General features: G+C 44.2%; 1 protein-coding gene across 2 annotated transcripts in view; it reads right to left on the bottom strand.

Moving 5' to 3' along the window:
* Positions 1-173: 173 nt before the first annotated feature.
* cicb (capicua transcriptional repressor b) overlaps positions 174-23,520 on the bottom strand; it is a 39,351-nt gene continuing 16,004 nt past the window's right edge. Inside the window, exons 3-21 of one of the 2 annotated variants that reach the window (XM_049583546.1) lie at positions 16,168-16,317; positions 15,864-16,032; positions 15,178-15,289; positions 14,903-15,085; positions 14,669-14,801; positions 14,385-14,563; positions 13,058-13,196; positions 12,750-12,847; positions 11,620-12,640; positions 11,370-11,509; positions 11,043-11,203; positions 8,145-8,335; positions 6,304-6,774; positions 5,037-5,401; positions 4,758-4,915; positions 4,496-4,656; positions 4,160-4,294; positions 2,834-2,965; positions 174-2,257 (exon numbers count right to left, since the gene is read on the bottom strand). In XM_049583546.1, coding sequence (XP_049439503.1) covers positions 1,968-2,257; positions 2,834-2,965; positions 4,160-4,294; positions 4,496-4,656; positions 4,758-4,915; positions 5,037-5,401; positions 6,304-6,774; positions 8,145-8,335; positions 11,043-11,203; positions 11,370-11,509; positions 11,620-12,640; positions 12,750-12,847; positions 13,058-13,196; positions 14,385-14,563; positions 14,669-14,801; positions 14,903-15,085; positions 15,178-15,289; positions 15,864-16,032; positions 16,168-16,317 — 4,388 coding nt within the window. In that variant the 3' untranslated portion in view covers positions 174-1,967. The remainder of the gene's footprint in view (positions 2,258-2,833; positions 2,966-4,159; positions 4,295-4,495; positions 4,657-4,757; positions 4,916-5,036; positions 5,402-6,303; positions 6,775-8,144; positions 8,336-11,042; positions 11,204-11,369; positions 11,510-11,619; positions 12,641-12,749; positions 12,848-13,057; positions 13,197-14,384; positions 14,564-14,668; positions 14,802-14,902; positions 15,086-15,177; positions 15,290-15,863; positions 16,033-16,167; positions 16,318-23,520) is intronic. The other variant, XM_049583548.1, reaches the window with a different exon arrangement.

Raw genomic sequence — 23,520 nt, 5'->3', positions numbered from 1 at the left:
TTTGTGTATCTCTGCTTAAGGAAAACCCATTTTTCACATTGCCAGCGATAAAATCACTTTAATTGAACACCTATTTTTATTTGCATACTGAAAGATACAGATACAAACTTAAATTATTCATATAAATTCCTCTCTTGTATACTGGAACAGCAAAACAAGGAGTATAACACAAAAACATTAATAGCCATATTTATTATTGTTTTTTTCCATTTCATGTGTTTTTACCTTCGGTATCAGGTGTCTTAAAAGTCAACTTATGTTCAATGACAGATTTTTCCTTATCAATAATATAACGAGTCTACTGACTCTACAGTAATTATTTACAACACAACCAAGTCTTGCACAAAGACACAACCAGTATTAGATCCTACCAGCTCTCTTTGATTCATTCCCCTCCCCCCCACTTCCCCCAGTTTTCTCTCCACCTGTCTAAAAAGTAGGTCTGGAGAGAGCAATAAAGTGACAAAGGGAGGAAGGAGGGAAGGAAAGAGGTGGAGGAAGGAGTTGTACAAGTGTTGAGGCTATAGAGTCAAACTAAGCGAGGGACAGAGAGGCATAACAGGGCTGTCTAAAAACATACAGCTTATTACTGCTGAAAGAATATAAAGGTCCACGTTGAGTTGAGTTGTCCTCTTTAAAATGAACAATAAAAATAACTGCACCGCAGGTCCTTGCTGAGGTGAGAGGCCAGTCAAGGGAAGACTACAATGGAGGAACTGTTCAGGTGTGGAGCAGCTTCTCTCACCTGCCTCCAAAATTATAAAAAACGAAACAGCTGGCAGAAATGAAGGAAAAGTCCAAACTAAGGACCGGGGTTCACTGCAATGATATGAGTAGTAATAATAATTATAATAATAATAACCATAGGAATAGTACAACAACAAACTGAATATGACAATGTTAAATACAAATCAAATTATTTTAAAAAAGTTAATAAAACTGCTTGGCAATAGAGGATTAAGGCCTTATCAGCCTGACCTCTACGACTAAGAGCCAGGATGTGCCCATTGACTCCAACCCACCTCCTTCCTTCATGGCGAGCAAATGAGAGGCACAGGAATGCTCGGTTCCTACCTACTGGCATGTGCTAGCGTCAGTCGCAAGAAGGGAGGACTTGGCCAGACAGGTAATTGCAGGAATGATGGCACTGCCAGAAGTCCACTTGAGTTTCAGTCAATGTTTTTTTCAGTCACTCCCAGTAGACCTCCCCTGAAGGTCTACGTGCGAGCGATAAAACGGAGAAAAAGATCTTTCCAGGTCCATAGTAACGAGTTCTCTTGTCGAATCAAATCGTTTCCGGCTGTCGAGGGCCCAGCCCCCTAATGTCAGCAGAAACAAGATACAAGCTTACAACAGTTAAGTCTAAATACAGGTTGTTCCTCAAGCAGACACTCTCTGCTTCAACTCCTCTAAACGCTATTAAAAACAAATATCAAAACACATAATGTCCTTGTTTTAAAACTGCTGACTTACACCGTCTCAGAATGGGTTAAGCAGGTCTCTCCGTCCCAAAACAAGAACCCTTTCTTCTTCAAGGCAAATGAGTGCAGCTGTACAACAATGGTCCTTCGTTCACTGGCATCGGTGGGAGCTTTTTCTCCAAGGTGGTTAATACAGAGTGCTAATTCAAGTGTGGGAATTAGGAGTTTGCAGGATGTGTGCGTGTGTGTGTGTGTGTGTGTGTGTGTGTGTGTGTGTGTGTGTGCATTGTGGTAGTTTTTGTGCCACTGGCTTTTCATGTGTCCTTTTTTTTGGTACTAGGGTCACACATTACCCAAGGAAAAAAGAATTGCATACAAAAATCTCTCACTCCCACAGGTTGGCTGCTGAGGATGGACAGAAATCAGCATCTATCCAGAGGAGAGTTAAGAGTGTGGATTTAAAAAAAAAGTGTGTGAAAGCGTGAGGGGGGTGTGGAAAGGTGTGACGTCAGTCACTGATTGGTCAATCTAATTTGTCAGCGTCCCTCATCTAGAAGAGTCCTGTGAATCACGAGGATCCTCCGGGCTCCCCTCTGTCCCTTGCTCCACATCTTCATCCTGCAGGTCCCCACCTCCTCTCAGAGTTCCTTCTCCTGACTGGGAGCCAGAAGGTCCAGGGAGGGAGCTAGCCGAGTCAGGGATGCCTAAACCAGAGACATCAGAGGGGGCAGCCGTCTGCATTATCTTCTGCCGGACCTCCCTGATCTTCAGCTGCAGACACACCTTGGTGGGAAATATGTCAGAGTATCTTGTCTGGAAGGCTGCAGTGGCCTGAGCTGGAAACACAAGAGCAAAAGAAAAGCACTCGCTCTGAAAATGCTTGTAGACATAAACAGAGTGTGTGTTTGTGAGCATGTTTACTCCCTGCCCTTTATTTAAAAGGAGTAAAATCATATTTCAATGTAGGGCTGTGTGCAGCGTATTGAAAGCCCCTCATCGACAACTGCTGCAGGAGCGTGAGCCCCGCCACGCAGTCACAGTGACAGAGCTAACTGCTAGCATTACATAGCTAACATTTACTTGCGCTTATTAGCAGGTTTCAACAACAGAGTTGAGCTGTTTCAGTGTCAGTGTGAGTTTGCTGGCATCTGTATAACAGCACCAACATAAAGTTCTCTTATCCTGTGGGATGTCAGATAAACAAGGACGTCACCTGAATAGGTGTCCTGGTTCAGTGTGGCCCAGGACACATTAGAATCCACACAGCTGAAAGAATGTGGCCCAGACCACCCCTGAATGTGGTTTGGGTGATGCATTTGGTGCATTCACGCCTGTACTTAGAGTTGTCTACGTATGATCCAGTCACCCAGGATGCATTTTAATACCAGGTGTAAACAGGGCCTGTGTCGTACCTGATGGAAAGAAGCCCTGCTCCTGGAACAGCTGCATGACCAGTGCTCGCCTCTGGTCCAGTGTTCGTCGCAGAGAGGAGTACGGCACCTTATCAAACTCCAGATCTGTCAGGATATCTTCTCCGTCTGTGGCTGGGAGAGGGACAGACAGGCAGAGTGGTTGTTACAGTGATGAACAGCTTTGTTTATGACCCTTCAGCCCCTCATCATCTTAAAAAGCACTCTGAGATATGAGACCAACCAAGCAGGAAAAATATGGTAGTGAATAAAATGTTTCTCCAAATCAGTGATTCATGTCTGGTTCAGATACTTTTTATTTATTTATGTTTTTTGACTAGTCTTAACCTCAGTTTGACAAACAAAATCTTTATCCAAGGTCCACTTAGTAGCTTTTTTTGGGAGCTTTCAGCTGCATCTTTAAAGTTTTGTTGGCCCACAAACTCCTACATGCCTACTTGATATATTTTACTACATCATGCCATCTTAGGTTTTCATTGCTGGAGGAAAACAATAAAAGGAGAAAAAGTTAAATTAAGAATCAAACTAGAATTTCCACCCCACAGTTGTATGCCTCCATCACAATTTACATTCATGTCCGTGCAGACTCATATGTAGCCATGACAATAGACAATATTTCAAATGTGGATGTTGCTGCAAAAAAGCTAAACATTCTAAAATGTGGAGGCTTCACACACATCTTCAACCTGGCAGCAGAGCAGCTCTATATAATCAGCACAGTAACCAGGTCAGTATCCGACCAAAAATGTCTCCTTTTCTATTCCTGAGTTATGGCGTTGAATTATGGACAGAAAATGGGTTTTTACACAACATTATCACCACAGTGAGGTTGACCTTTGATCTTTTGGATATAAAAATGTCATCACTCTATCATTTTATTGTATTAGTCATTTGTGTGGAATATATCATAATTAGTGTATGAATTCTTGAGTTATGGCCAAAAACATGTTGTGTGAGGTCACAGTGACCTTTGACCACAGCGGTGCAGAGGCATAACAACTCTGTAATGCAGCATGCAGATACTGTGTCGTTACTAAGTGAACTGTGGCCTGTAGGTATTTGGATGTATACTTCCATAACCAGACCAATAAGTTGCTTATGTTTTTAGTCATTAAAATAATCACTTTTAAAAAACATGCACAGCAAATTTTCAATGAGATTAAAGTAACTAAAATAAATCCAAATATGAAGAAGGAATTTATTTAACAATTCAAGGATAAAACCCTTAACATGAACTCTCATATTTTCAAGGCAGTCATTAAGACAATCACCTGATTGGAAATATATTTAGACTTCACTGCATGTTACCTGCTCTGTCGAAGGTGAAGATGTCTCCCTCACACTTGGCGGCACTTTTAGGCGTGTTGGGTTCAGAGCTGCAACTTGAGCGCCGCCGACTCTTTCTCTTAGGAGAGACTTGCTCGTCAGTGGCCGAGTCCAAATCTACAAGCACACAGAGGAAACAAACTTAATCAGCAGAGATCAAATCTCAGTATTTATCTGAATTAATCATGTACCTAAAGTGAGCAAAGACTACATAGTTCTACATTTTCTTCCATAGACAGCAGCAGTTATCTGCTCTGTTCACCAAACGACCCTACAGTACTCCTAAAGCATTGAGTCAGATTATTAAGTGACTGAAACCTGTGGAGTTCTTCCTCTTGCGGCGATAGCTGCCCAGAATGGCGCGGGGTGAAGTAGCCAGACTCTGCAGGGTGGGTGAAGGCAAAACCTCCTCTGGCCGAAACTCTGGCAGCTCGGCAAAACGCTCCTCGAAATACACCTCCGACAGCACCCTGCCAGACCAACACACGCGCACACACACACAAAATATACAGTATATATACACTGTCCATCAATAATTTCTGCAACCTAACACTAAAGAATCACAAAGGTGTTAACTCACTTGTCCACCGAGTCAAAAGTCTTCTTGAGTGGTGGTGGGCGGGCCTTGACTTTTTTGGGTGTAGGACCATCTTTGTCAGTCTGTGGGGGCGGTAGGGTGGGTTCTGTGGCTGATGGAGGGGGGAGAGGAGAGGAGGGGAGGGACTCCTTCCATCCAGCCTGCACAGAAAGTTCAATTTAAGTATTTTATACAAAGTCACAGAGATTTTATGTTTGAACAACTGTGTTGTTTCCGGTCATGATGTCAGAGCTAGAAACCGTTGTGTGATGTTCCTGTCACCTCTTTGGCGGTTGTGCTTTCTCTGTGTCGCATGTCAGAGGAGTCCGCTGCACTGGAGCCCTCCAGGGGTCTGTCAGAGGACGGCGGCTCCTCAGCAGGATGTGTTGATGGAGACCCTGTCTGCCCTGCTTGCTCAGGATCAAAGGAGAAGCGACTGGTGGCTGCAGCTTCCCTCTCCCTCTCCTTTTCCCTTTCTCGCTCCTTCTCCCGCTCTCTCTCCCGTTCCCTGTCTTTCTCCCTTTCTCTGTCTTTTCCTCTACCTCCTCCTTCATAGCTGCCCACAGGGATGTTCGCCACCGTTGCCTTCACCTTCTGAGGGGTCCTGACGGGAAGCTGGGTAAGTTTGGGTGTACCTGGTGTACTGCCTGTAAAACAGCAAGATCAAGATGAGTTACTTCAACAAACTCAGAGTGCTGAAGCCTCAAATTAGGTTCAGATAAACTTTGGAAGGCATTTTTGTAGAGAAAGAGACAGAGGACAGAGGACAGAGGACTGAGGACCCCCCCCCCCAATTCACTTTAAAAACACATTTATTCACATTTAAAACACACATATTTTAAGGTAGGTAACATAGTCCCCACTGCCCACCTTCTGGTCTCCACTGGTTTGCCAATGTTAGCCCAGGCCCCTCTGCACTGTACACCACCCAGGTTGAGCTAGCTAATTGGGCCATTAACTGATAACACTGTCCTGGGATGAGACCACAAAACCCCTTTAGCATTGTTAACTCTGTTAGCAGCACTAGCTGAGCTGACACTGATGCTGACGACAGAGCTAAAGGTGGGCACAATGGTTTTACAGCAACGTTGTTGGGTTGGGACAGTGTTAGTAGTGCTAATTACTAAATGAGTGGCACTACTAGCCAGCTCCCAACAAACCAGGTAGCATGTAGTGCAGTTAACTAAATATCCCTAGTGCATATGGAGACAAATTTGTGAATCTATTCTTTAAGCAGTGGCCACCTACAGGAAACCCTTTGCTAAAACCCAACAGCACAAGTCAAACACAGGCACATAACATGAAAAAAATGTTCATGTCCCTCTTAATGTCATGCAGCATTTTCCCTCCATCTCTCTTTTACATAAATATTAACAAAGTAAATTTTAAATTTCATCTCCCGTGTAAGCTCTTAAAAGAGATCATTTACTGGGATGAACATGAGCGGGGCCGATATAGCTACAGGCAGCATATCATTTACAAAAAACATAAAAACCAATTACAACCTTGAACACCGAGTGTTGAATAGAAACAATGCACGTGGGCGTACCAGGTGTTTGGATCTGAAGTGGAGGACTGCAGGGCCTTATGGACACAGCTGAGCCACTGGGAGGTGCCACTGAGCTGCTACTGCTGGAGGTCTGCCTCTCCTGATGTCTGTCTGAATGCGTCAGCATTTCTGTCTGCCTCTCAGCCTGTCTGTCAGTTTGTCGATCTGCGGGTCTGTCCACGGGCAGGTGCCTGTCTGCCTGTCTGTCCGGATGGGGCTGCGGATGTGGGTGCGTGATTGTGGCATGGGTTGTTGTGTGTTTGGACAGGATGTGGGGGGAAGCACTGGAAGGGCTCGAGACAGAGTAGACCACGCTGGGGGGTACCGCTGTCATGGAGACCACCCCTGTTGCCATGGTGACGTTAGGTGAAGGAGGGTAGATGGCGGTGACTATCTGGCCCCCGGAGCCTGAGGCAGGGGCTGAGGTGGAGGGCTGTGGAGACTGAGCTGTGGCGAGAAGCGGCGGCTGACCTGGATGAAGGAAGATGTATTCAATCAAAAGAGACACGTGTGGATATTGTAGTTCAGGGGTCGGCAGTTAAACAAGCAAGTTAAACCACGGGCCAGTTGTTTCAGTGTTGCTCATTGGACAATCTTTTACAGGCACAGTGGAAACACCAGACTATATTCTTTCTACATCTTTTGTTTGTCTGTTTTATTTCATGTTGGAATTCACTGGAGATATAAGACTGTTTAGATTTATAACAGAGGGCAGACTTTTTTTTCCCATGGATGTCTGAGCTTACAGATTTAAAACAGCTTATGTTGACACCCATTTGGCAAAACAATTACTCATGTATGCAAATGTCCTGTGTTACGAGACTACAGATATGATTGATAGTTTGTTCACACATAATAAACATTGTCCCACTTTGATTACAGCTGAATAAAAGTCATTAACACAAATCTGTTCGGGTCAAACAGACTCAAGTCATGGCATCTAAATGTGTTTGAATTCACAGGGTACAGTATGTACGGTAGTGTGTTCACACCAGAGAAAGTGACTGTATGCATACTAAATATGGACGGTTTTTGGAATGCGCTGTTGATGGACACTTTTTTCCCATAATGCAATGCACATAGAAATGGAGACGCTGCTAGCAGCTGGAAAAAATGTAATCATGTGCAGATGGTGGTTAAAAAACTTGAAAAACAAAGGAGTAAGTCTTAAATCTTTGAAAACCACTTTGATGTCTATTTGTGAAGTTTAATTGCCAGTGGCGCTCCAAAAGTCAAAGTCTGATTGATGTCACACATATTTTATCATTTCCTGTTGGTATAAAATGGTGAAGAATTCTGATTTTTTTTTTTATGCTAATTGCTAAAACAGTATACTGATGAAGAGTACAGACTGTATTATATTAGGATGTAGTACTGTTGGTATGGATTTTTTTGGACACAGCTTTGGATTCCTCTCTTTACGTTGCAGTGTTTGATGTTATGAGGTCATATTTACTGGGATTAAAATAAGCCTTTTATTTACTTTGTTACTGACAGTAAATTTATTGAAAGAGTTTTCATGTAAGCTACAAAAAAAAAAATAATGGAAAACTTCAACATTCGTCAGCCAGCTGGATTTATGCAGGGCTGCTATTTGCTACTTTTGTTTTTCATACAGCTAATTTCAGGTTTGGAAATTAGCACCAGCCACCAGCCAAATGCTGGTAAAATAAGCAGCGGCTGCGAGATTTGCGTCACTCACCAGCCAAAAAACAATGGTAATCTATTAAGTGGCTCATGGATTTTGGAATCCAATAACAACAGTGGCAGGTGGATTAAAAAAAAAAAAGTTAATTTCCAACCCTGGCTCACTGCATACACTTTCTCTCTGCAGCACTGACCTGCAATCAGCGGCTGAACCAGCGTTTGTCCAGGCGGTGCGATGGCTGTGAACCCAAGTGTTGCCAGGGGTGATGGGACATATGCAGAACCAGGCACTGGCAGGGCTTGCTGTGTGGTTGAGGAGCCTGTTGTCGTGGAGACCAGAGGCAGAGTGGATGGGACCCCTGGAGGGGACTGGACATAGGTGATCCTGGATGAAGAGGTATAAAGGTGATTTGAAGAGAGAAATATGTGGTATAAAAATGAAGAGGACACAGGGAGAGTGAAGAAGATGACATTTTTGTAATGAAAAAATGTCAAGAAAGGTGTAGCAGTCGCGACAGAAGGTGTTATGGTACAATAATGAGCCAGAGCAGGAATGAAGGGAACAGAGACATGATTAGAAGGAAAGAGGAAGACAAAAAAAGAAGTGCTGCAGTGAGGGTCAGTGGGTGAGTGTACATCACAGCGAGCTGCACTGGATGACTAGCGCTGTGTGTGTGTGTGTGTGTGTGTGTGTGTGTGTGTGCTAGAAGCTGAGAGGTAGTGTGGGGGTGGCAGGCAGAGGCAACTTGGGCCACCAGCAGCATGACTAACACATCCAGAATAGAGCTGCACTGCTACAGCTGCACCCCTGCCGGAGTTTTTGTTTCTCGCATTGTCTGCTCGCTATGCTTTAAGAAATCTGGACGTCTCTGCCATAAGAAACAATAGAAATTCATTTATCTAACACATAAGCACCAAAATGTAACTGGACTTAGAAAAAGAAAAAGAGTCATTCATTTCTATAACAACACCTGTTTTAATCCCACTAATAACAATAAAAGTCCACTCATAATAAAACCCTGTTTAAACCCTTGATGGGCACAAAATGGACCATGCGGAGAAGCATTTACTTCATCTGAAATGGCTGAATAAACCTTTTATCATCTATTCAATGGGTAAAGTTGTTATGCAAACACTTTTTCTGATTGCTTTCTATTTTTGGAGTAAGCACATGAATTCTGTGCATGCACACTCAGCTGAGTTAAGTCCAAGATGGTTGCAAGGGAATTATCTTTGGTTAAGCGATATTTACTAGTTTTAGTGAGACTCAGAAACAATGCAAGTCCAATTAGTGGTTTGCTGTTCCTTGCTTAAAAACAGCAGAAGTATATTCTGAAAAAAAAAAAAAAAAAAAAGATGTTGCTTCAATAGGAAGCATGGCACTAAACCAATGGTGGTGATCAAGGCTTGTCCATCTTTTCAAATGTTTGCTCATGTGCTGGAACTCCTTTCTCTAAATATTTATTCTGGAGCACGTACACAGGACATGCAAACATAACGCCTTATTCACTTTTTTTTCTTCTTCTTTTTTTTTTTAAAGCACTGTGTGAATCCTTTCATGGAAGTCGTCAGTCGGATTTATATCACACAGAAACAAATATTTGGCTTATGTAAACTTCAAAGAAACTGACAATAATGGAACTACTACAGAGATCAACAGGAGCCTAGGGTAGGATGAGCGAGGCTGGCATATGTTCTTAAATGGGCGCCTGTTTGTCAGAGCTGAGTCAAGCTTTACTGGCACATAATTTGTTTATAGACCCTTTCAGACATCTGATCTGTAACATTGTTGGGTTCATCTATCTGGAAGAAGAAACAGCTTTTGGGCTTTTAAATATACTGTAGATCTCTCCATTCCAGAGTATTTTAAGAACACGGGGAGAGCTACGGTGCTTCATTAGACAGCATTACGTACATATAGCACATGCAGACTAGAGTAGTCAATCAAAAGAAAATTAATCTGCAACTATTTTATAATCAATTAATCATTTTAGTCATTTTTCAATCAAAAATGTCAAATATTTGTTGAATGCTGCTTCTTAAATGTGAGAATTTGCCATTTGAATGAAGAGTCTAAGTTTTTGAATGTTGGTTGGACAAAAGAAGCAAATTAATTGCCACTGTATGTTCTGGGAAATGATGATAACCATCTTTCACATTTCATATACTAAAGTGAAAATGACTGTCAGATCAGTAGACAATGAAAATAATCATTAGCTGTAGCCCTAATGCCGACAGCATCCACATTGTTCCAATTACATTTGTGGAAAAATTAGGTACAATATCTAAGTTTTGCTCATGTGCTGCATAATTTGTAGGTTAAAGCATTTTGCTGGGTTTTCACCTTTAAGCAGCTGGAAAGAAGTTGAAAATTGAGGACAAACTGGCTGATAATCTGATCAATGGGATTTTCCTAGATGGATTTCTTTTGCTTTGTTTCCCTGCAATGCTGGACAAAATAAATCCTGTGAAAAAAATGATTCTCACCTGAAATGAGACCATCTCTTCCTATCATACATTTGGCTCATGCACAGTATTTTGTTTGTAAAAGAGTATACTTGACAAATTCAATTTCCTTGCACATTAGAAATGACAATTGGGCCGACATTTAGAATTTATTATACAGCTATCCTGAGAAGGCGGCACACGTCACAAGTTTGGATCATTTTGTGTTCTGAAGAACACAAAATACTTTTGCAAACATGATGGCAACATGCTAATTGACAATGCATTTACATGGTTTAGTGAACCTGTGAAACACCCTTTTTTTAGCCTTCATTCAGTGGCAGGTGGGTGAGTTTAGTCTCGTGAAAATAAAAAGGGAGCTAAGCAATTACAGAAAGGCATTTCACAGTCAATTTAGAATGACTGTCGGTGCTGAAAACTAATCTGCCCTCTTTGTTTCCTTTTTTTGGTGCACCAAAGTGGTGACGTTTACCACTTCAGCACAGACTATGAGCCCACAGTTACTTGAAACTGTTTTTTGAAATAGCTGCGGTCTGTGTCTGTAGCTTGCCAGATGTTATCAAGTCAGCAGTGGTTTAAGAGGTATATGATCCATATTCATTCCTTCATTGTTTGTTACTTCCTACCTGGTTGGTGCTGGTGGCAGCAGTACAGCCTGAGAGGGGGCTGATCCTGGAGCCACCACAGCAGCTGTGCCCACTGTAACAGGGAAGGGGCTGGCAGGGTGGACAGCTCCACCCTGAGGCAGCTGGGACTGGACCACAGGCATGGGAGCTATCTGGATGATCTGGCATGGAAAGAAGAAGCCACAAAGAAAGGAGCAGGACAAAAAAAATATGAATGCGCAGTGCTAGTGTTGAGCTGATGATTTAGTTTTACTCTGCATTACAGAATAAAAAAATACACAATTATAATGTTCTCATGTCAGTGTCTCCATTAAAGTGATCACTGACCTTGCTTCCCGTCTGAGCACCGTTCTGGACCGGAAGAGGTGGAGCCACGATGGGAAACTGCTGGGCAGGGGCTGGCGCTGTCCGTACTGTTGCCATGGGAACAAGCATTTTGCCCTGGAGCACTGGAGACTGTGTTTGCACTGAGGCAAAGACAGAGAAAGAGGGAGAACAGGCATTTTTTAGGAGTCACCACATGCTAACAGCATGCAATAATATGCATGTTATTATAACTGCAGTTTAAAACTCTCACCTCTAGTTCCCGGGCTGACCACTCCCACTGCTGAGCTGGACGTATATCCTGTCAGTGAACTTGTCCCCTGTTGCTTTCCATTGGCCAGGGACATGTGTGTGGGTGGAGCTGTGGGCAGGTTGAAGATACTGGTTGGCTGGCTGAGCTGCTGAGGTGGGCTCTTGGGGTTTGTGTTGGCAGGTAGGGTGGGCAGGATGTACTGAACTTGTGTGATGGCCTTACCCCCATGTGGTGATATGGAAGAAGCGGGGAGGAACTGGGGCTGAAGCAGGGACAGAGGCAGGGGCCCGTTGGTTTGGCTATGCGGTACTGAAACAGCAGAGGAGGGCAGGGCCTGCTGCTGGGAGGGCTGAGGGTGGTGGGAGGGGGTGATGAGCTGTACAGCAGGTTGAGCAGACAGAGCCCCTCCTAACACCAAATTAGTCACTACACCACCAGGGCCCACGCTTGCACCTACAGGATTGGGTGATGATGAAGAGTAGTACCCACCCCCTGTTGCTGGGACCCCGCCTCCTGATCCTGAACCAATCAGAAGTTGTGGCTGCTGATGGGGAGTCAGGGACTTCCTCTCCGGCGGGTGCGGACTGGATGATGTGCCTCCATCTCTGGGTTTACTGGCGATGGGGAGCGGTGTGCTGATAACAGGACGCATGACATTGGTCACCACTGTAGATGCCACCCTTACGGCGCCAATGCCCACCAGTGGGTTCCCCCCAAGTGAACCTACTGATGAGGAAGGATGCCCTCCAGCTGGAGAGGTAGAGATGACAGACTGGCCAGAAGGGAGGGAGAGAGATGAGGCCTGCACTCCTCCACCTCCTCCCTCTCCCATATATGTGTCCTTCCCCTCTCCCTCTCCTCTGTCCTTCCTCCTGTGATCTGAAAACCCTCCCCCTCCTGATCTCCCCTCATCATGGCGCTTGCTGCTGGGGTAGGAGGACAGTGAGACACTTCTGCCATGAGGGGTATGGTGTGCAGAGGATGATAATGCAGAGGAGCAAATGACTGGGGCAAAAACTCTCTGAAAAGGAAGACAGACAGGGAAAATTTGACAAAACATGGATGTAACTGAGGGCAAATACACTGAAAAGCTCAGTAACAGGAGAAAAATGATTACTCAAGCTGGTTACCTTTCGATCACTTTCGTCACCAGAACCGTTCTCACTATCGCTGTCCGTCACTCGCTCCTTACACTTAAGATCTATGGAACTGCTGGGATAAGGGTCCTCTGTGGAAAAGACAAATACGCTACAGCTACACTTGACAATCCTTAAAATGTATAAGTTAAGGGGATATTAGTATCAAAAATCAAAACATGAAAGTGGTTAAAAACTGAATGTACTTTAGCGCACCAGTGACACAGGAAGCAGTGCACTAACACTTTAATTAATCTAATCGAACATTCAGTTTCATGAGCTGAGTAGGTCTGATTTCTCACCGATGACATCATCGTCTCCCTCCTCCTCGCAGATGACCATGCGCTCCTCATCACTGGTCATGTCCTCACTGACCCCCCGCTGGGACTGTGACAGGGGTGGGGCATGACTGGAAAACTGACTGCCACCATCCCCACACATCTAGAAAAAAAAAACAGGTAAAGTCAGAAATGCTGTAGCAGAGAAGCTTATGAAACAAGTAGGGCTGACACCTTCATTTGATTAATATGCTCTGGTCTGACCAAATTCTCGACAGACAATCGCTGATGTCACTTTCATAATAAGGCTGTGTGTCCAGTAAGGCGTTTTTATTCCCTGCTGAAAACAGTAGACGCTCTTCTGAAAATGCTCAGCTGGGAGCGCAGCAGTGCTTTGGAGGTACTGAGTGTTTTTAACTGTGACGCTTTGGTTGCGCCTGTTTGCTACAATATGGAATACTGACAGAGTTAAAAATGTCGGCAAGAAGTACTCGCTCTGGATGAGGGGAAGGCTAAAGCATGTAGGGACAGAAGATGAACGCTCTAGTCTATAAGGCCAACAATAATTATTTCTTCTCCATTGATGTTGTTGTTTCTTAGCATTCGTACAAATAGGATGTGACAGTTGGTCTTTGTGGTATTTGTCCTGTCCCTATTCCAATGTGACTGGACAGCCTGCAAAAATGAGAAAGTAATGAGTGCAACTTCTGACCCAATGGTGAACATTGTTCAACTCTCTTCACACTAAATGTTTAGCTCTTACCGCCTTGTCAAACTGCTGGGGTTTGTAGCATAGCATAAGTACATGGCACTCACATTGCTAACAATTAAAAAAATACATTGCTTCCAGAGAGAAGAAGAAATAAAAAAACTTTGGTGCATACACAACTCTTCAAGTTAGAGTGCACTCAATGCACTGTGGTCGATTCAGTAAATCTAGAGATAACGTACAGATTATCTTTTACCATCGACTAAATGATTGGTCAAGTAGTAGATAGAATTTCAGTCAACCAAGACTTTCTTTGGTTGACTACAGCTCTAACAACAGGTTACTGTGTCTTCTGTGTATTTTCTGTAAAGTGTGAGAGATTTCACACTGAAAAATGCATTTTCACTTTTCCATATACGGGAAAAGCATGTCTGCCAGAGAAAACTATTTCTGTTGCAGTGACTCCGCTGAAAAACAAACCAGCTTTGTTTTTTTAAATCAACTCTACAAGTCTGTTTACAAAAACAGCAGCAGAACACTGTTCATGTCTCCAGCAGTGATAATGGTCTCCAATTTACAATATGCAAAATCACGTATTACAAAATCATCTTTCCAGGTCTGTGAGCTGAGCTCCTCGCTTACCTGTGCCAGTTCTGCCAGGGCTTGTGTGTTACCCCTGTCACTCCGCTCCAGGCTGTGCATGGCACTTTGAGAAAAGGCTCGGGGACGGGTAAGCTGGCCCACATGACCTTCTCCTGTACTCCTTTCAGACACGCCCACAAGACCTGGACCAACCCCCTTCAGCTCCACAGAATGGGGCTCTATCATGGGGCAGAAAGAGGACTGTTAGAGGACTGCAATAAGAACACCCTAAATTACACAATAAAGAAATATGTTTTATATTGTGAGAGCCAAGTGAAACCAACCTGTGGACTCAGACATGCTCCTCTCTCTGATGTCTTTGCCCCCTGGGACCCCACGGCCCTCAGAGCTGGACTTTTTCCTGTCTTTGTTGCACCACTTCCAGTCTGGGTGGGCCTTAAAGTGGGCCTCTTTTACCTGGGAACAGGAGATGGGACAAGATGAAGGGAGGGCGTGAAAAAAAAATACATATATAGTATATGTACAGAAGCATTGTGTCTGTACATGCATCTGTGTACCTGGAAGGCCAAATCATGATACTTTTGTTTCTCCTTCGGCCCAAGGGCATACCACCACTCCCCAAGAATCTTGCTGACTGTCCTGTTGTCCTGATTTGGGTGCCGCTGGTGCACCAATGCTCGATGACGCTTACTGAAAATCATAAATGCATTCATTGGTCTCCGAATGTGGTCCTTCTCCCTCTGAAAGAGTGAGCAAGAAAGATACAGAGATATTATTTAGTGAGATGAGCATTAAGCATTTGATGTTCTAGTTAGAGCAGTGAAAAGACTACCTTTCCAGGGCTGCTCTTATCTCCATCTTTGGGCAGCGCACTAAGGGACTGAGTGCGCCTCTTCACTGGTGATGTAGAGAGTGGTGGCTCTGGTACAACTCCTGGCAGGAAGCTGAAGGAAATAAAAGCAGCCGTCTGTTTGTTATCTTTATTAGATATTTTCCTTGGGGACAATATGCACATACAGGCATACAATTTCTTTTTCCCTCTTTAATATTTAAAACGGGGAAATTTTCAACTTCATAACTAGTGTGATTTATCTTAGAGCTGCAAATCTATCAGATGTAGACACAGAGTACAAGTGGTTCATCTCCCATGAGATACATCAGAGCAGATTCAGCAGATAGCTCATCCATTTCAATGGCTGACAGCCTGGCCACTGCCTTTCATATAGTGATAGAGCCCAGAGATGGAATGCTTTTGTTCCCATCTGCTTTGTTCTGGCATTGAGCTCTTCTGCCCAAATTAGCGCGAGGATACAGAAAATATCACACTCCCATACTGTATGTGTGGGTACACAGTACCACACAGAAAATTACTGTGAAGGCTGACTAGGACAAATACATAACCACTTTTTATATACGGACACTGTCAAGGGTATATGTGCAGTGTGTAACTTTGTGCATTTGTGTAATCTCACAGCTTTCAACACTGTAAAACAAAGAAAAAGAAAAAACTGCACTCACGGGTCATCCACGTCACTCTCTGTCTCACTGTCAGGCCTCTCTGCATCTCCTTTCTCCTTCTCTGGAGGCGGCTCCTCAGAGGAGGGAGGAGGCCGGGATGGAGGACCTCTCTCTACAATGGGAGGAGGCTCTGCAGGCTCCTGTGGCGGCGCTGCCACCCCCTGACACTCTGAGGAAGAACAACAAAGATGCATATTCCTTCGGGGTGAAGTAAACAATACATGGTATTAAAAACAGCATTAAAATCCAAACACGATTACACATTTCCTACAGCCATTAAGTCAGACATAAATGTATTCAGTACCTGTCTTTAGACTGGCTGCTTGGGGGTGGTTGACCGGGTGCTGGCCCTCTCCTGGCTGAGAAGAAGCATCTGATTGGGTGGGTGCCAGGAAAGGGACCAATGAATGCCAGGGGAAGACTGGGACTGACCGGGGCTCTACATTGGTCCACACTGCAGAGGAAAACAGCACTGTTTATGACAAACAGCCAGCATCATCTGATGTCCAGAGATTCATCAAACACTTCCCTTCTCAGAAACCACATTCAAAGGAACAAGGCCTTCTTGCTTTCAGATTACCAAGATGCTATTTCCTTATTTGGGAAATCAGGAACCTCAGACCACAGATACATTCATACTCCAATCACCATCCCTTATCATTTCTTACAATTAGTTTGCAATACTACCATACATGTTTTTTTAACCATTTTTGAGTGACAGAAACACAAATACACTTAATTAAGCATCAGACTAGAGCTCAATGCTTTGTTGTTAACTCCTTATTATAGACAGCACTACTAGCTTTCATTTGAGGCATCTAATAAGGGTCCAGATAACACCTGGATCACTAGGTGAATCCAATTAACTACGAGGCACGATACAACAATATCAGTACTTTGAGAACTACAGTGAATATCAGTGCTGCCACAGTATCCCACCTCCAGCCACTTAACTGGTTAAATCACTCCAACAACAGCAGATGTACAAAAGGACTCTCTGTTCTCAATAACAGGCTGGATGGAGAACAGAAGCTCGTACACTCTGAACCCCCATAAATAAGCAAGGCATATTATCTTTATTACCATAATTGAAAGAAATATTTGAAGAAGGATGCTTCTCCCAAAAACTCTGAAGTAACAAAATATGTTTGCTATATGCCTTCAAAAATAGCTTCTGTCTAATATTAATTCTACACAGGGGATTACATCATAGTACAAGTCAATAATAATCAAGTATTGCTGTATGTTTACAGATCTGGGAAAAGGATACTGTATTCTCACACAAACAGTAAAGTAAGTGACACGGACTAACCAAACATGCTTAATCCTTGTCGGAGATACTGAGGATTCTCTGATGAGAACATGGTTGAATGAAATCCTTGATGTTTATCCCAAGAAAATAATAATAATAATAATGATATGTCCTTTTGAAATCTCTCCTCTACAACACACAGAAATCCAGGTGAAGCAGCATCTTTAATCCAAACTCTCGAGCTGATATTGCTGGGATGCTCACAGATGACGACAGGTGCTCAATGGTGTCTGTATCCGTTTCATCCCTACTGGTTGCGGTCATCATTCACAGTAATTACTGCATCATGAGGATTTTAAGATGTGGCATGTAGAGGGATCCTTGTTTTTAATTCCGATGCGAGTTGAAATGAAATATGTCTGTCAAGTAGAGTCCATCTCTCCGTATCGCAGAATGCCGCAATCTAATAACGCACATGTAACAAACATCAGTGGACAAAATGTACTATAAACGATTGCAATACATCACAAAACTTAAGTTGGACTGGTAAAAATGCAACAGTGTATTGACGACCCACTGAAACGATGATTATGATCGAAGGCAAGGTTCCTCCTCCCTTTGGTCTAATTACCCCCGATGCCCTCTCTCCCTGTTTGTTTACATTACTACAGCAGCTTGGTCATGAGGGGGTTAACAAGGCCTCTAGCCCATCCACGGCCTGGATTAAAACATCCGTCCGGAAACTACGCAGTCTTTCTGGGCCATGTCAAACATTGCTCTGCGCTACAACACAGCTGCAGACAGGTGGGTTTGGCAGCTCTAATAAAGCACATACAGCCCTCGAGTGTAAACGCTGGAGGGCTGCTGTAAAGAGGGACCGTATCGATCAGGCTAAGCAATACTGCAACAAGCAAATTGGGGCGATCACAGCTAAGGTGATCCGTCTAACTTGGAGGAAGAGCGGCGAGAGACACTGGTGGTTGTCCAAGTGTGCACTGTTTACTCACACACCGACTTTAATACTTGGCGATTCATATATTAAACCAACAGAGACGCTAAATTAGCTGCCTCTTGCAACAGCCGGAGCCTCAAGTGCACCGCTCCAAATTGGAACAACCTCTCGGGAACGCCCCTGGTCGTGCACCCGCCGCACAGACAGAGGCAAAAGAAACGATATTGTTCTCATGTCTCAACTACAAAGGCGTATTCACATGTACTGGCTGCCAAAATAATCCGGCTAGGACTGTTTGATAAGTGCATTACACCAAATACTAACTTGTTTTTCCCATCACCTGCCCCCAGAATTGTACCATGCACCTGACTTAACCTGGCAGTTCAGTTAACACCTGCCCAGATCCAAAATCGCCTATAAAAGGATAGCGACCAACTTGGGTTTATCCGTGTTTACTAGGCATTAGCAGATGTCGTTGACTGTAAATCTGGTGCATTCATCCATCACCCAGTGCTTACAAGCTCGCTATCCATCGGTTTGGTTATCAAGACAGCAAGCAAACACTATCGTCTCCACTACAACCTCAGCTGGTCTCTGTACTGCCTCCAATTCACCAGCTCCTGTCCTACCTGGCCAATCTGGCCACAGACCTGACGTTAGCTAGCAACTGATGAGTCTACAACACAGCGATAAAAGCGACCACGGTGAGGACTACTGGCTCCGGTCGGCGAGCAGAAACAGGGTGATGAATCGCAGTTGTTTCTCCTCCTCAAGGCAGCAAAAGGGCGGCTGGTTGGAGATGAATACTGGACCTGAACCCGACGGGGGGGCTTCACGAGAAGCGATACAGTAACGTTAGGTTAAAGCCGTTGGTGAGATCCGTCCGTCTGCAGCAGGTTAGCTAGCCACTTCGTGCGGACGACATCGGCGCGCACACCGTCCAGTGTGGTTAATACTTGGTGTTACGAGTGTTGTTTTGGTCCAGAAAAGTCCTCGTACAGCATCTCCACAGCTCCCAGCCCGAATTTACTCCCTTATTTTTGTCTTGTTCTCTCTCTCTCGCAAGCCTTGGCCCTTTCTTTCTCTTTCCCTCCCTCTTCCTCTTGTTGTAAACTAGGCTGCTTGCCCCCCCCCTTCACTCGCCCCCCTCCCCTTCTCGTCCTGTCAACCTCGCCCAGCCTTGTCCCGCCCTCCTCGGCGAATCCCGCTCGCCTATTGGCTGAGACAGCTAGCTGTCATCTGCCCGCCGCGAGCCCTGATTGGTCAGATGTGCACTGGAATGCCAGTCATATGCAAATTTCACCCGGCTTCACCACCAACGGCTCTTATTACCACAAAAACCGCGCGTATCTTAAATAAACAAATCCAATAAATAAAAAAATACAAAGTAGTTCTACTGTATCTATACGGAAACACCAGCTGGTTCTCAGTTAATACTCCAAAAATGTGTATTTTTGTGTTTCTTTCAGTAAGCCCACCCCTCGCTCATGTCATTGGCGCAGGAGTCGTAGTAAACCTTGACTGACGCGTGCACCCACCAATCAAAAGCCGACACTCAGATGTAGGCCAACCAATGGCTTAACAGAAGTTAGTCAAGATCCCTCCCTCTTACAAATGCTCGGCTGAAGCTGTAATACCCATAAAGACCATCCGATGCAGGAAGGCGCTAGTGAGCTATCTACTGTTTACTTTCCACGCTGCTTTTGGTCTTTTTATGCAATCTGCACAGGGGGTGGATGGTCATGAGGGCGCTGGGGTCAAGATGACAAAGCACATTCACACCCATTAAACCTATATGACTATGTCTGCTATTCGTGTGTTTTCTCCAGAGTTGTTACACTCAAACATAAATGCTGAGTGTATTATTAAATCAGCAATATTCATTTGTGAGAGAGGATTATAAAACCATTTCTCTGGTAATGCTACTTTGCTTTTAGGAACGCAGCTAACAGTGGGGAGGCAAGTGATGTAATTTTCCAGCATTAAAAGCCCTTTCAAATCCCCAAACATTTTTTCCATCTCTCCATCATGTAAATGTGCCTCCTCCAGACAGAATTTAAAATGTTCTGATGCAACACTCGCAGGGACACGGAGAGAGGGAGAAAGAGAGAGATGAAGAAGAAGAAGAAGAAGAAGAAGAAGAGGAGAATTGAAGACATAAGAGTAGGGGTGGTTAGAAAGAGAGGGAAAATGGGTGGAGAGGACCAGAGGGTAAAAATAGACTGAGAGTCATTTTCAGCAGGAGAGGCAGGGAGGGAGGCCTGGAGGAGGAGGGTGGGTGGGTTGGAGAGAAAACAACTTGTGAAAACAGAACTTCTCTTAAAGGGAGGAAGGGCAAGGGGGGGCAGAGATGGGGGGGGAGGGGGGGGGGCAGAGGGAGACAAAGAGAAAGCATTTTAAATACACCTATATATTGTTTAGGTACGACACAGTTGCGACAAAGAGGAAGAAGTCTGGTACGCATGATTTGGTTTCCTGTCATACTGTGTGAGTCAAGAAGTCATGCTCAGCTTAGCTCATCTATCCATAAGACAAATACAATACTGGGAGGGACTTAATTACCACTACCAGCCAGTCAGCTCATCAGGAGCTTGGTAACTGACCAATAAGGTTGTGAGAGCCACTGGCAGCTGCTGTCCTCAGTAGTAAAAAAAGTTAACCCTCTCAGTCCTGGGTTTCATTTCTCAAAGGAAAAACAATGAAAAATCTAAATTTGGTTCTGTCAGCTATACAAAACAAAAGAAATATTCTAGCATCTCACACAAAGAGGAGCATATTTAAGGTGCATCTAAGCTCCTTTGACTGTATCTTGTCAGGTCATCATCAGTAAAGCATCTTACATCATGTAAAATTACAGGGTGACTGTGTATTCTTCTTTTAAGACCTGAGGTTTCCAGACAGGGTTAAACTAATAGGCATTAGAAGAAGAGATAAAGAGAGGGAGAGTAAGAGATTAAGGCTTATCAACTGCACCAAGGACTCAACAAGTAAACCCAGCGAGCACAATGTGTTAAGTGGAGGGAGCTGGGCAGCTTGGCCGTGTGAGTGAAAGGAAAAGAGGTTGAAAGAGGGCAGGGGTGGGGATGAGGGATTACTGTGGCTGCTCAGTGGTTACAACCCTGGGTAAACATTACAAGCTCTTGGTAATGAACTTCATCTGACCAATTATTCAGAGCAGAGTAATCAGATTTTCCTGTTGCCTGCTTTGAATACGCCTGAATTCTGGATTGATTTAAAAATACAGCAAATACATTTGAGTAACAGTCACACTTGTGTCACTTAAGGGGTAATTTCAACTGTCACATAACAGCTATTAGATCACAAAAGATGCAAGATAAGATAATCTGTTAAATGCATGCATGTAAAGTTGCAAAGAGGTGGTGAGGTGGATATGAGACAATGGTGGGAAACTACAGAATTCTAGCGCTTACTCATATATAAAAGAGATAAGCACTGGAGACCGGCAAGAGTAAGAGAGGTGTGAAAAAACAATAGAAGAGAAATTCCCCCTCAGCTGAGCTTAACTATCTCTTCCTGCTGCTGTGCTGGCAGTGCAATATCTGTGTAGGTGTTCAGCATCTTTCATTGGCTGTCTCCTCTTACAGACATCATGCTTTTTAATGTGCGTATGTATGCATGTCTCTACCCCCCCAATTACATCTGTCAAACGCCACGTGACTTCACACAAGAAACTTTTCCTCCTCCTCTTTACCTACGCTGGCACCGTGCAGGCGGAGCGCCGCCTTCGCTCCCTCTCCCATCCCATCTCTCTCATCCCTTAATTCATCTTCCACCCCTGTGCTCTGTGTCTCTCCCTCCCACAACCCACCATTTGCTCCGTCCAATTATAACTCGATCCACCAGTCCTTTGCAGTTACCATGGCAACAGCTATGTTGGGCACAGGTCCCCGTGTCGCCTGTGGTCACCAGTCTGCCACTGACCATTACCATCTATTGAATCAAGATAAAGTTAACCAATCATTTTTACATGGCTTAAGGACGCCCAGAGGGAATGGCTTTGTGGTACGAAGAGGAGATTTTTTTTTTAACGCTGAACTCGACCATCATTTGTTCTAGTTTTATTTAGAGCAGAAAAAACAACTCATACTCCTTTTTTTGTTATATGTTGCAAAGAGAAGACCCCACTGCTGTGTACTGAGAACAATTAAATAACATTTACTGGGAGCTGAATAGATTTCATCACCCACAAATTGCACTTTACACTCATTGGCTACACATGCAGATTCCCTGACTCTCTCTTCCCAACAGCAAGTAATTAGCATCGAGGAAAATACATGACAGTTTAAACTTCAGACCAGTGTTCCCTCCATCCACTGTGTGAAGGAACTTGTAATGTTTATGTTTGGCCATCTGGGGGCACTACTAGCCTGCAGATAAATGGCCAACGGACGGGCAGCAGCAGAAAACCAGTGCAAAGACTGTGGAGTGAGAGATGCAAAAGGAGAGGAGGAGAGTGGGATGAAGGAGAGAAAAGACATTCCTGAGCTAAACAAAAACTCTTCTCATTCCAAACTTTGGGATGTGAGGAACACATGCAAACTGTGATCTCCTGAGAACAATCAATGTCGGTTCAACTGAGACCCCGAAGAAGCAAATCTGAATATCGTTCCAACTTTACATGCATGCAGTCAAAGTCTTGGAGCCACCTCAGACTGAGGAGCCCCACTGCACCAGCGCATTTTGAGAATCTCCCTAAAGTGTGCTTCGCCCAATAGGAAATAGGATTATCGTTGCACATGACTTTTGTGGTAAGTCTTGAGGGCTTCACATGCGCTTTGGTGCCAGTCTAGATGGCTGTGTGATCCAGATGTGGTTGTTGCCATGGCCAGGGAGGATATGCAGGGCTTTAAGCGTTACGTAAAGCAGGGGCGGGAGGGAGTGGGGATGTTATTCCCGGGTATCCGTATCCGGGTAGACCAGGATGAAGAGAGCGAAGTGGAGAGGAGGGGAAGCGAGAACACTGCAATGCGATGGAGCAAAGGGTTAAAACGAATGTGTCATAATTTTTTAGAAAGAAAAATAAAAAAGTGAGATGGAGGAAAGCGGGAGGGCAGAGGAACATACGTATGCGGGTGCAAAATAAAAACGCGAAAAAGTGTATTCACGTGTACTTAAGGGAGTGTGACATGTTTACTCAGTGTTGCTCAAACAGCGTGAGCATGTGTGTGTGTGTGTGAGCGTCATCGAGAGATGGAGATAGAGAATCATGCACACTTAATAATATACAAAGCCTATATTGTAATTTTACTTTCAGTTTTGAGCGTGGGGTACTGACGTATGAGTGACATTGAAGCATAGATCACAACATTCACTGAAGATGCTAAAAGTCCGCAATAAAAGATTTTCTGTTCAAGAAACAATGATGCTAATAATAATAATCATGCAGTGCAGTATGTGAGGTGCCAAGCAGTTTCACTATGTGATCATACAGA

Source organism: Epinephelus fuscoguttatus, linkage group LG8 (genome assembly GCF_011397635.1).
Source record: "Epinephelus fuscoguttatus linkage group LG8, E.fuscoguttatus.final_Chr_v1".
Classification (NCBI taxonomy): Eukaryota; Metazoa; Chordata; class Actinopteri; order Perciformes; family Serranidae; genus Epinephelus; species Epinephelus fuscoguttatus.
Note: the sequence above shows the minus strand (reverse complement) of the source record. Positions and strands in the feature narration are given on the sequence as shown.